The 13,328-nt window shown below is 40.3% G+C and overlaps 1 protein-coding gene across 2 annotated transcripts in view; it reads right to left on the reverse strand.

The window, feature by feature from the left end:
* The window catches only part of ASCC3 (activating signal cointegrator 1 complex subunit 3), a 202,937-nt gene that overhangs the window by 11,201 nt on the left and 178,408 nt on the right, over positions 1–13,328 (reverse strand). For both annotated transcript variants that reach the window (XM_035109325.3, XM_088665994.1), the window contains 2 exons: positions 11,437–11,661; positions 1,041–1,192 (listed from right to left, as the gene is read on the reverse strand). In XM_035109325.3, coding sequence (XP_034965216.2) covers positions 1,041–1,192; positions 11,437–11,661 — 377 coding nt within the window. The remainder of the gene's footprint in view (positions 1–1,040; positions 1,193–11,436; positions 11,662–13,328) is intronic.

Genomic DNA, 13,328 nt, shown 5'->3' on the forward strand with positions numbered 1-13,328 from the left:
ATTTTGTGGGGGAGATTTCCCAGAGTTATTGAGCTTTTTTTGGGGGGTGGTCACCCCCACCAATTGCTCTACAGCATGCCCGCCACTGTAAATCGCATGCATCGCCGCGGACACCTATCGTCTGCACACTTGCCGCAAAAAGCCCACGTGACCACTCAACGCAACCACAGACGATAGCACGCCCAATCGCTGCTGCCAATCTCCTGCTGGCTGCTGCCACCAATTGTCCGCCCCCCCACCCCGCTATATGTGAATGAATGAAACTTTATTTGTGTCAGCCATCGGCCATAGCAACAAAAAAAAACATTGCAATATACACAGAACAAAATAAATAGTAGATTATATAAAACACAGTTTAGGGTCCTGAATCAGCAGTCAAATAGTGGACCTTATTCTGATTGCCCCAGCTAGAAACCTTGCAACCTTTGCAGTCATCTGTTCCTCTTGATCTGCCAGGAGAAAAGACACTTTGGCAGTGGTTGGGAGACCCAGAATGGTCAATAAAAGACTTAAGTGTTTTTCGTATGGAATCTGTTGGAATCGTTCCTCAAGTACAGTCGATGCTATACGTATATAAGACGACCAACAATTTTTGCCTATTATTACTAAGGAAAAAGTTTCATCTTAGGCACAGAAAAATATGGTACTTACAAAAGATCAGGTAAGGCATTTCCATAACATGATGAATAAAAGTGCTTCACATTTCTATCTTAAAATATTTGATTGTGCCAAATATTATCAGTCATTGATAATATGAAGCAATGTTTCTGCCATCTCCTCTCAGAGACATGGGTCAAAAGCGAATCCACAAATGGAAAGGATACAACTGAATACACTCCCAAGTGTTAGACTGGAAACTTTGAAAGATCTGTGTTAACATATCTGTTCAGCCATAATGAAGAGGGTGGACGTAAACTGGGAGTATGTAGTGGGAATTACCACAATCAGGACTTCACGAAATGGTCCTGGCTCACATGTCACTATGTGTGTGTGGGGAAGCAAGGGATATCTGCATTCTGTACCCAAGAAGAAATGCATACCTGAAGAGGTGAAGATGTTGGTATTCAACGTTAGGTAAAGTAAGCAAAGAGGAGTCATGGATCCATCGCCCCTGAATCAGCATCTGTACCAAACTGGTTATGTTTAGAGCAGTCACCAACCAACCTTCGTTTGCTGCAATATCCAGCATTGCCTAAATCAAGAAGACGACAATTTTAGTTACTCCTTATCGATTTCTCACATGATCAATGGAAGCCACATAATGAGAAATAATATGATATTGTTTATCTTCACCTGGGGGACCCAGGTGGCGCTGTGGTTAAACCACTGAGCCTAGGGCTTGCTGATCAGAAGGTCGGCGGTTCAAATCCCTGTGACGGGGTGAGCTCCCGTTGCTTGGTCCCAGCTCCTGCCAACCTAGCAGTTCGAAAGCACGTCAAAATGCAAGTAGATAAATAGGAACCGCTACAGCGGGAAGGTAAACGGCGTTTCCATGTGCTGCTCTGGTTTGCCAGAAGCGGCTTTGTCATGCTGACACATGACCTGGAAGCTATACGCCGGCTCCCTCGGCCAATAATGCGAGATGAGCGCGCAACCCCAGAGTTGGTCACGACTGGACCTAATGGTCAGGGGTCCCTTTACCTTTACCTTCACAGTAGTTCTGTGAGACTGTGCACTATTACTTCCTTGTCCCCATTTGGGAAACTTAAGAGAACAGAATTAGTACTTCTAGACTGAGATCCTGTGCAGTGGTTCATAAGCATATCTCTTTTTTTTAAAAAAAGAAAAGTGCAGGTCACATCTTGCCTGAGGAAAAGAAGGAAAGCATAAAACTGTCTTCCAATACAACTCTTCTCCAGTAAGGTGGGTTATAGGGGTTGGCACGATTTTCCATACCAGTGTTAATGGTCCCCAGGACAATGTTAGCATGAGAAGCAACCATGTTGCCAGTATCAACCATGTGAACCATTTCCTTTGAACAATACTGAAATTAGTCACACCACTGTTGAGAATATTTAAATCAGGGTAATGTTTATACGGAGGTTTTTTTTAGGGCAATCACATGGGAGTATACCTATACATTTTCCCTAAGAATATTAGACTTTTGCAGCAGGTTAAGAAAGTACACCGCCCTACAGTAAAACCATCAAAATCACGTGTTGACATTAGCAGTAGCTAAAGGCTATCTAAACTGTACATGATGACAAGTGTACAACTGCCAGAAAAAACAAGAAGCATTCAAAGAGGGTTGAAAAGCTTTAGTAGGTTGACGTTTCATGAATATACCTGGAAAGCTAATCACTGACAGCATTGGAAGCAGAAGGTTTTTTATTTTCAGTATAAGTTTTTGTTTTATTTTATTTAAAAAATAAATACAGGGAGCATCTGGGCTGCATTTTGATGCTAAAATGTATGCTCCAGACTTCTTATACAGCCCACTAGAGGAATGCTAAGCTGTCTATATTAGCCTGTACATTTAATCAAATGTTTTACAGACAAACAAAAGGCAGCATTTACTTAAGGCAAACTAAACAACGAAATCTTCTTTAAACAAAGGAGTTGTTTACACATGCAGAGCTATTTCAATTAAATTACACTGATCCTGGAGAAATGTTGAGTTTAAAAGGTACACAAAGCTGGTTGCAGCCATGGGGGAAGAGATTCAGCTTGGAAACGGTAGTTTATGCTTACCTTTCAAAAGGTTTATTTCTGACCAAGTTTGCTTAGTGTTTGCTAAGGACCAATGTTCAAAACTATTTTGCCTACGGTTCAATGTCCTGTGAGCTTTTGATTTTTTATAAGAGAAAATGGTGTCCAATGTGATTGTAGGAAACAACACTGCTACCATAACACTCATTGCATGACACTGTGGATTTCAGATGGAGGCAAAAAAAAAAATATGGACAGGAAGGTAACTTCATATTTTTTAAAATGGTGATTTCCAATCTCTCTCCTCTTGACACAATCATGTAATACAATTTGAGGAGGACAACTTTTTAGGATTCTTCCAACTGGTAAGCATTTAAAGGGGTGAATGGCCTACTCAGTAGAAAAATGCATGGATGACTTTTTGCATATGTTGGATCCTTACTTCTCTGCTTCCATGGGAGAGCGGAACAGTACAAACCACTGCATGCCTAAAATGGGCTATGCACTCTGTCTAGCCAGCACTACATTTTCAGCCCTGGATGACCTGGAGGTGGGTGGGAAGAGGAGTGATTCCCCCCCCCAGCTTTTCCAATGGACTCTTCCTGAACTTTCAGTTGCTTACTTATAGCACCAGTTTGGACCATGCAGACATTCACTTAGCTTAGGCGTCATGGTACTTACAGAAAATACAATATCTATCCTTTGAAAAAGCCTGATCAGCATAATTTCTCACTACTCATACTTCTGGGGTTGTGGCTGAAAAGTAGCGAAACGCGGAAGGGCTTAGCAAACCTCTCTTAGCATACCACTTCATTGCTTCAAACTGCACCCACCCCAACACCACTTTGAAAAAGAAAAGATGTGTGGGCAAAGATTTGTGAGGTCATTTGTCTACCCTGATTTTCTATGTAAATCCCTATAGCTGCCTTTGAGAGGGGGGATGGTAGCCACCTCCGCCCTGCCAATATGCACCTTTCACTGTTGTCTTTTTAAAATCGATGTATGGGTGAATTAGTTTCAAAACTTGCTTTGACCTTTATCATTATTGGCACCATCACCTGCCACATTAACCACTACAGCATCAGAGGACACCACTGTTTAACACATTCTGCCAGTTACTGATGTAAAGCAACAAACATGCATGTGCTAATGCACAACAGGTTTCCTCTAGCAACAGAATAATGCTTAGATGCATCATAAGACAATTGAGGACAAGCATTGCTGGTCCCGGCCACTCCATCCTTCTTATCTAGAGTTGGGTCTAAAAGAACTAAAAAAGAAGTGTGAGTGCATGGAGTATAAATGGTAAGGAAGTACAATTTGTGACACTGCACATTATTACTGATCACAGGGCATGTCTTTAAAGACATTAACCTTAGCTTCCAATTTCCTGGCTTTGTTGAGCTTGAATCAACACAAGATAGCCTTAACTCTTTTACCCCACCTACTGACCGTACTGAAATTTATGCACATAGACAGCCGTAGTGATAATATTCTCATAGTGTAATATACAAATTCAGTGTGTGAAGGGGAGAGGGCTTTGGGCTGCACAATGTATTCTATTGGCACTTTTTCTTTTCTTTTTCCTCGCTAAGCAGGTTTTTTTTTTGACAAAGGAATAAGGACCTGAGCAAGCAAATCTACAATCTGCCAGCTGCAGAAATTTGTTATAGGATCTTCTGCCACACAGAGAGCTTTGCACAAATTGACAGCCGTTTATTCGTATCCAATAAGGAATAACAAACGCTTGAGTGTGTGGGTGTGTTCTACACAGTGCCTAAGGCCCACGCGGCAAATCCTCTTTCCCCTCTTATTCTGTGCTCTCTCATCCATAATATTTATTCATAGCATCTCTATCCTGGTGTGAAATCCAGCACAGGGACATTGTGAAGAAATCAGAACCGTAGCCAGATCATCTCCTTCCATTTGCTGCTTGGAAACCCATTCACATTTTCATTCATTAGCTAAGTGCAACACGCATAAATGCTTAACACATCAATGGAAAATGAAATCCTTTCAAATACTCAAAGTAGCAAATTGAGTCATTCTGCTTGCGCTCTCCAAGTCACTCAGTCACATGTATACTAGAGCAACTAATGGAGAACATATTTAAGAGATCTGATCCATTCTGTAAATACTGATTTTGCACCTGTAGCCATCACCATAATAGTATTTTTTAAAAAGACAACCTATTATCTATTTCTTTGGTGAGGTAAAGTCCTTCCTTTTTAAAAATGAAACAAAAATATCATATTTATTTTGCATTTCTCATAATGCTTAAGTATGTTTTGTGATGCCATTAACTCTGTGCTGCTCCGTACGGACAGGATCACAGCTAGAACCCTCCTTAGAAACACTGGGTTCTACAGGCAGCCTTGGAAATGACCTCAGCCAAGGTTGCTCTTATTGGCATGAATAGTAATTCATTAATATCTGGCACTGAAATGTCAGAAGTCGTCGCACTGAAACAGGAAAAAGGACTACTAAACCAAGAATTCCTGACACCCAAGATGAAATATCCAAATGGTACCATCCTGGAGTTAGATACTTTAATGATGCCCCAAATTTGTAACCTGAAGCAACCACCTTGTTTTGCCTTATGGTAGTGCAAGTTGTGGAGCAGGTATACTGTAAGTGTATATTGTATATTCTAGTGGAATAGCAGATTTTTTTTTTTTACATTGACACAGAATAGATTGAATACTTTGAAAGCCTGAAAGTTCTATTATTTTCATGCCAAGATATTAATTCAAATTCCAAATTTTAAATCAGGTTTTACCATACTTACTTGAGTCTAATGTGCCATCAGATCTAATGCACACCTTAATTTTCGCAAGGTAATTTGGCCAAAAAAGGTGAGCAAAGATTTGAGTAAATACGGTATTTTAAGTGAAATTCTTTTGGGTTGAAAGGCACATGTGTTGAATAAAACAGCCACATTTCTTTGTGTGTGATTATATTATATTGTATAAATATAGAAGATGCTCCAACAACTAGCAACAGAAGCATTAAATCATGTGAAGTAACTTCAATGAAATGCAGAGTTTTAAAGTTTCTGAAAAAATTGAAGCCAAGGCGGGGAAATTGAAAGTTTGTGGAAAAACTAAAATATATGCAGTACTTAATTAAAAAAACAAACAAACCAAAACTTACTTTACTGCTATAAGAATGTAACATTTATCATGTACAACTCAGAATATGAAATTGTATTATTTGGCATATTTATGGAATTTACAGCTACAAGTACCTAGTTTTGTTAATGCAAAATTGTGACTATACTCAGCAGTAGTCAACTTCCTTCTGTTAGCCATGGTTAGAGTTCACTTTCTATCCAAACTTCCAGATATTTCATCTTAGGTTTGACACCCACAAAAGGTGTTGTTGTTGGTTTTCTTTTTTGCAGTTTTGCTCCTACCTTCTAATGTTTTTATTTTTCAAACACTGCTGCAGTTTCCTGAACTGCTGGAGGGAAGAGCTGAAAAGTTGGCCGTAAGGAAGAGGCCAAGTCAAAGGAAAAGCAGAAAAGGACAGTTGCTTCTAATATCACCAAGCTAGACCAAAGGTCATCAGAAGGCGGCAAGCAGCAATTCACAAGCAAACAACTTATGAAGATGGCAGAACCCTCTGGGTGCAGAAATTTATATTGGATTTGAGTGCTATGTATGTCAGAATTCTCATTCCCTTGTGCTGGAGATCATATTTCATTCCCCCCCCCCGCTGTGTTCCCCCAAATTTCCTCTCTAGCTTCTTCTGTCCCCCCACCAGCCCTTCATATCTCAATTTAAAGCAGATGATATACTATGTAAAAAACATATCTGTGATATCACGGATGCCCTATATTTGTCTACATACAGTGGTACTTCTGGTTATGAACTTAATTTGTTCCGGAGGTCCGTTCTTAACCTGAAAACGTTCTTAACCTGAGCTACCACTTATGGGTACCTCCCGCTGCCACCGTCTTGTGATTTCTGTTCTCATCCTGAGGTAAAGTTCTTAACCTGAGGTACTACTTCCGGGTTAGCGGAGTCTGTAACCCAAAGTGTTTATAACCGAGGTGTTTGTAACCCGAGGTACCACACTGTACAATTATTTAAGATGGGCATTCAGAGACTTATTAATTGTGCAAAGAATTAAATGAGATAAAAGCAAATGAAGTGCTCTTTTTATAAGGTAATCATCATTTACAGGTAATTACTATTCCGTCAAAGCTGCATTAAGATGGTAAGTAGATTTAATTAAGGAAAAATAAAAATAGAATTTATTACACAAGCTGACATATTTTGAAAATACTTATCTCTCTTGTCACAACATGCATCACTGGATACTTTCTTCAACAGACATATTCATTATAGTCAGCAAATTAAAACAATTAATTTATATTTCAGTGGAAAGGTACCTAAATGCCTAGTGCTAAGATTTGCTGCTCAGGATAATAAATCCACATATCCACAACCACCAATTACCTCCGAGAATGAAAAGACATGTGCACATAAAGCTGACCCTTCCAGTGAAGTGAATGGGAAGTCTGGACAAAGACTGCATAAGCTATGATAATGCATAGCTGATTTGCAATTTGTCTGAGTTCTATGTCTGTGTACCACAAGGATAGATCATGCTCCACATTTTAAAGCCAATAGTCTTGTCCACAGGCACAACCAATTTCTTCCAATGATTAAGTGAAATATAGAAATATTCCTTCAAAACCCAAAAGCATACCAAATTACAAAATTCTAATCCACTTGCCAGGCCACGCTCAATATTCTTGGAAAAGGAAAATCTAAAACCCTCCCCCCAGTCACACCTGCACCTTTTGGGGGGGGGAGAGGGAGGGAGTTAAGGTCAATTTCCTTAGAATATTCAATATTTTGTAAATAATTAAATATTTATAGTGTTTCAGAGAATTCCTCTCAATGGCAACAGTTGTTCACAATAACTTTCTCCTGAACTTTTAGCCCCGTAAGGTTAGCATTCAGGAAGCTCAGCTGCTATCTAACAAACTTAATTAATCAAAAAGTCATTTCCGAGCAGTAACTATGAGTAAAAGTGCTTCAAGTGTGCTAGCAAGCCTACAAGTTAATCAAAATGCTAATGCAGTACAAATTAAAGTTGTGATTAACATTTCACAGTAGCTGCTTAAGTGAATTGATCACACAAATGGGTTAAGCATTAGTCATTTTCTCCAGTGCCAACTGGGAAAAGATTTGTCATGAGTTTTGGGGAGGGGGAGAGAATTGTACATAAGGAGAGAACCATATCATCAAATTGTCACCAAATATACTACCACATAGCAGTACTTACGGCTACCTGGGGTGTTTAAAAACAAACATGTGGGGGGGAAAAGCTTAGACAGATGGAAAGTAACTCTGTATAGGCAATTAAGATTTTTTTTTAAAATGACATGCTCATTTGAATCTATTAACCATAGCTACAGGGAAGGATTTATTAGCCATAGTACAGGGAAGGATATTCACATTTACCCCCTCTACCAAGTGACTTTTTTAAAAAAGGCTAAGGTATCTGAAAGACCCAGGAATAATTATCTGCACATGGAAATGTTTGAAAATGGACAGTAATAATGACCAAGTGGTTCCAAAAGAAACATGTAGCTAGACACCCAAACACGATGGGGGCCACAGAAGAAAGATGTATGGTGAAAACTGGGAATCTGGATTGAATGGAAGGGCTTTTACTTGCCAAATCCACTTTTGGATAGAAGTCATGACTTTCCAAAATTTCTAATCAAGTTTTTGAGCTATTAAATTGGCCCAAATATGGCACTATCAGAGCAAACAATTATTGCACAAATAAACAACACACTAGGTGCAACATGCACATCAGGATGCATATCTTACACTATATTAATGACATACAGTATAAAATTAGCAGAGGGCGAGCCATGTTAATCTTTTGCAGCAAAACCCACCAGTCTCGTGAACCAAAAATACTAACAAATGTACTTAATTTGTTATTATGCTTGTGCCTTTGTGGCATGCCTTCATATGCATGAAGATAAGTCTTAGTTGGATGGTATATAAAGGAGAAAATTGTAAGGTGGAATTTGACTGGCAATGAGGTGCAAAAATCACAGCCAGTGATAAATTAGCAATAGAGGCCTGGCAACAAAGTAGTGACAGAGGTCAGGCTTATTATTTCTCCCAAAGAATAATTTTACAGACTTAGTATTTTGTCCGAAAATTACACTGTGTGTGAAACTGCTATCTCGATAAAGTCTGTGGGCACTATTCAACTACCACATTCTGTCACTGTATTTTCATTTGCGCAACATGACTCCTCCCCCTGCGCATGCCCCATTTAGAGATGCCCTAAAACAGATAAATGGGGAGAGGAGAGGTGGAGAGAGGTCCTGTGCTTAAAGAGAAATCCTTGTGGATGGAATGAGAGGTTTAGTGCTATGTCGGATTTCACCGTCAGGATGGTTTCTTATTTGATATGGGGTACAATACTTTGGCCACCTCATGAGAAGACTCCCTGGAAAAGACCCTGATGTTGGAAAAGATGGAGGGCACAAGGAGAAGGGGACGACAGAGGACGAGATGGCTGGACAGTGTTCTTGAAGCTACAAACATGAGTTTGACCAAACTGCGGGAGGCAGTGGAAGACAGGAATGCCTGGCGTGCTATGGTCCATGAAGTCACGAAGAGTTGGACACGACTAAACAACAACAAGAACTCAGATGGGTATATTGAAAGTACAACACACATGTGAATCTGCCTACTAATTAAAGGGTAGGTATGCATAAACAGCTGAATTTCTCTATAAAATATATGCAAGTGGAAGGAAAAGAAATGAATTCCTACTTCCATTTATTACAAGGGGCAACACAATTATTTCTATCTACGCCTGCCTTTCACAATGATGGGAGTTCTCGTCAAATGAGAAGCTGATCTAAAGTCCCCCCCTCCTGTGTGTGTGTATAGTAGGTTTTCTGATTTGGATGAGGCATTTAAAAATCATAAAAACCATGGAGTTGCATGGCAGTGAAAAATCAAGGCATAAACACCTCCCTTAAGCAGTTAAGAAATACAATTCTAACATTCTCTCAATGTACAGGTACCCTACTGAGATGTGCTTAACTCATCCATGGGCAAACACTTCTCAAAGGTTAAGACCGAGCACCATGACAGTCTCACTACTTGGCAATGGTAAAATATTTTATCAACAATTCTACAAGTGGAGGCTCACTGCCAATCAAAATGCAAAGTGGGCAACTGTCAGATTATTTCTCAGAAGTAGTGATTGCCCTCTGAGTGAAGAACTGAAAGGTATTACTACTTCAATTACCTCTTTCAATTAATACAAATTCAAAAGGCGGTTTCAAACAGCAGAATGAAAACTAATCACTGAACTTGCAGTAATAAAGTATTTGACGCAAAGAAAGAATGAGTGATTTCACATATTCTGGTACAATAATAATAATATGATGACTTTAAATTACTGAAGCTAACTTTTCAGCACCGCCCCCCCCCCCAAGAAACTCTTATTGAACTAATGCCATGCAAATGCTCAACAATACAGATAAGAAACCACACACACTTTTAACAGAAAAATGGAATACGGTATTATTTTTAACACACATATTATTTGGGAAAAAAACTGCTTGGGAACTTTATTGTTGTAAACAATGCTGGATGCCATAGTAACAAGGTAGACTTCTAAGCAGCTGAATCGAAGAATCATGAAAATTAAGTTCTTGGGTGCTTAAATGCACAGAAACATTAATGACTTGCTTTAGGCTTAATATGAAGCCAGTAAAAGACCAATAAATAAATTTCACATATCCAGCACCCCCTGAGTATGGCTAGCACATGTAGCAGAATAAAGTGGTAGAACAGACTGTATCAATGTCAGATGGGAAATGGGGAATACAATTTTGAATGCTCCACTGTATAGAAGCACCACCTTTAAAGTTTTAAAAGAGAGACTTCAAAGTTTTAAAAGAGAGCAAACCCTAGCATATCAGAATTTTTTCCCCACTTTAGCTCATTCTCTAATAGGCTTTCTTTTTTAAAAGCTTTTTTAAGGAAGTTTTTTTTTACAGCTAGTAAAGTCTTTAAAAAATGTGATCCCCCTATCTGCGAACTGAAATAGTACAATCTATGCTAACACTTCATGACTCTACTACTTTATTCTGTTGAATGTGCTGATCAGATCCAGTCTAATGTTTAAACGCAACATTATCTTGCTTCTCTTAATCAGCCTTCTCCATCCTGGTGCCCTCCAGATACTATAAAAACTCCCATCAGCCCTAGTTTTAATTGTGTTCAATTGAAGGTACGCTTGCTGTCACTGGAAACTGAGAAGCCAGGGTTCCAATTGGTGAGATTTCTAATCGTGTTCAATTACATGTGCTTACAAACCTTCTTCATATGTTTGTTCTAGTTACACAAATATCTGAAGAGGAGCCTGCGCATTCCGTTCTCTTGAGGGCGGGGCTTACATCCACTTCCTTGTCCCCATCTGTGTCTGCCTAACCACAACTTCTGAGGGATCAACATGGACTTTGCCTACATCTCAGCCCTAAATTAACACACTACATTCTTCTTCTTCTGACATTCCCTGCCTAGGGGAACCATTAAAGCCTACCTACCTCACAGGACCGTTGTGAGGGTGCACAAAATAAGAACTGCAAAGTATTTTGTACAGAAAAATGCTAGAATGCCGTACTAATGTAATCTCTGTGAACAATTCAGGAGCATTCTTGGATCCATATTATGACAGCGATCAATAGCAAACCAAGCAAGTGATCATAAAAGAGTGCAACTGTACCTGACATATTCTAATTGACTGGTCTAACACCGTCTTGGTATCAGTGACATAATCCGGGCACGGTAACAGAGCGTGTTCAAAATGGGCTTGCATCAGAAGATGGGTTTTTGTGTGTGAACTGTCAAAAGAATGCGTATTGACTTCAACGGGGACATGTTTGGCCAGTTCACTGTTCATTTGATCTTCATTATGTCGTACTGGAAGGTCTGCATACTCTTCAGCATCCTTAATAATAATAAAAGGGGGGGGGGAGGAGAAAGAGAAGAAACGTTAGTGCAGAAAACATGATGGCTGTGATCTACAGGGCTGTGAGCTTGCTTCTGCAGATTTTGTTGCTGTTCCTTCCCTTCACAACAGCCATTGTGTCCTTCAATAAGCAATAAGCTGCTCACAAGGGCAGGGATACCCTCTGGATGGCATCTGATGTACTGCAAGAGGCTGCAACTAGAAGCAAACATTGGGCAAGTTCCACATGTGTCCTTAAAGCTCTCCTGCCAGAGGTGGGGGGGGGGCAGAAGAGGTCTCACTGGGAAGAGCAGTGCTTGGGGAAGAATGGATAGCGTTTACAATATTCTACTACCCTGTTTCCCCTTTTTTAATACATAGTCATAAAGTAAGCCATGGCAGGGTTTTTAAGGATTTGAGAAATATAAGACATACCCCGAAAATAAGCCATACTTCTGCGCCGCGGAAACCAACCCCCACAGGCACCTCCACTCACAGAGTCACTCCATGCGGCCGGCACTGCAGGAGCACGATCAGCTGTGAAGCGGCGCTCCAAGAGTGTCGCTTAACAGCTGATCGCGCTCCCGCCTTGCTGGCTGCATCCCCGTGCTCCGCCTTCTCATCCACTGCCGTCCCTGCTGCTTCCGTGCTTGCCGCCACTGCTGGGCTCACTGCTTCTTCCTTGCCTGGCCCGGCCAAGGAGCCTGGAGCGCCCTGCAGCAGCGGGCGGAGCGCCTGAGCCAGCGGCCTCCGCCTGGCCTGGTCAAGGACGCCTGCCGCCCCGCCACCTGGAACCAGTGGCTGCTGCAGCACCGAGCACTCAAGAGAGCCCAGCGGCGCCCTGAGCCATAAATACCATACCGGCAATAAAAAAAAATAAGACACCCCACCGAAAGTAAGCCACCCTGTGTTTTTTTGAGGAAAAAAAGTTATAAGACGGTGTCTTAAAAAAGGGGAAACACGGTATTTTTGCATTTATTACCAAAGCTAGCAGGTTTCCCACCAGAATGTTCAAGAGAGAGCTTTGCAATGGCAAAATCAATACTTTTAAAGGGGGAAAGGTCTCTCAACTTTTAATTTCACCAAATGCACAATTAATATGGTCAGGTTTCCCCATCATTTCTTGAACTGTAGATCTCTGGGACAAAACGGCTACATTTCTCACAAATCCACAGGAATTAAATGTTCGCCCAGATGAATCCTCCTTCAAGCCCCACCTCCCCAAGAAGCTGTAAATACATTAGCCAAACTTCAGATGTTCCTAAAAGACAATGGAACTTTGCTGACATTGTTGAAATACGGAGGCAGAAGGAAGGTTTAACTGTATCCACTGTTAATATTCAACAAAAGTATTCACTTCTGATTATAAACAATATCACATGTTGTAGCAATGCTACTGCCAAAAGGTAAAAGGATGTTTAGAAAAGCTTTGAAATAAAGTTTATGTTTCTTAAAAAAAATAAAAATCATGCTCTTTAAGCAGGTTTCTTTCTTCTTCGTCATAAAAAGACTGACTGAAGACAACTGCTAACTAATCCTTGATGTCTCTGCCAGATCTCTTGTGAAAACTGTGGTCATTTATTTTCAGAACCTAAAGGTCACCACCATTTTAAGCCCTATTGAATTCTGCATGTTTGCCTCACTCTTATTTAACTTGCACCCTTTTA

Source organism: Zootoca vivipara, chromosome 3 (assembly GCF_965207765.1).
Source record: "Zootoca vivipara chromosome 3, rZooViv2.hap1.1, whole genome shotgun sequence".
Classification (NCBI taxonomy): domain Eukaryota; kingdom Metazoa; phylum Chordata; class Lepidosauria; order Squamata; family Lacertidae; genus Zootoca; species Zootoca vivipara.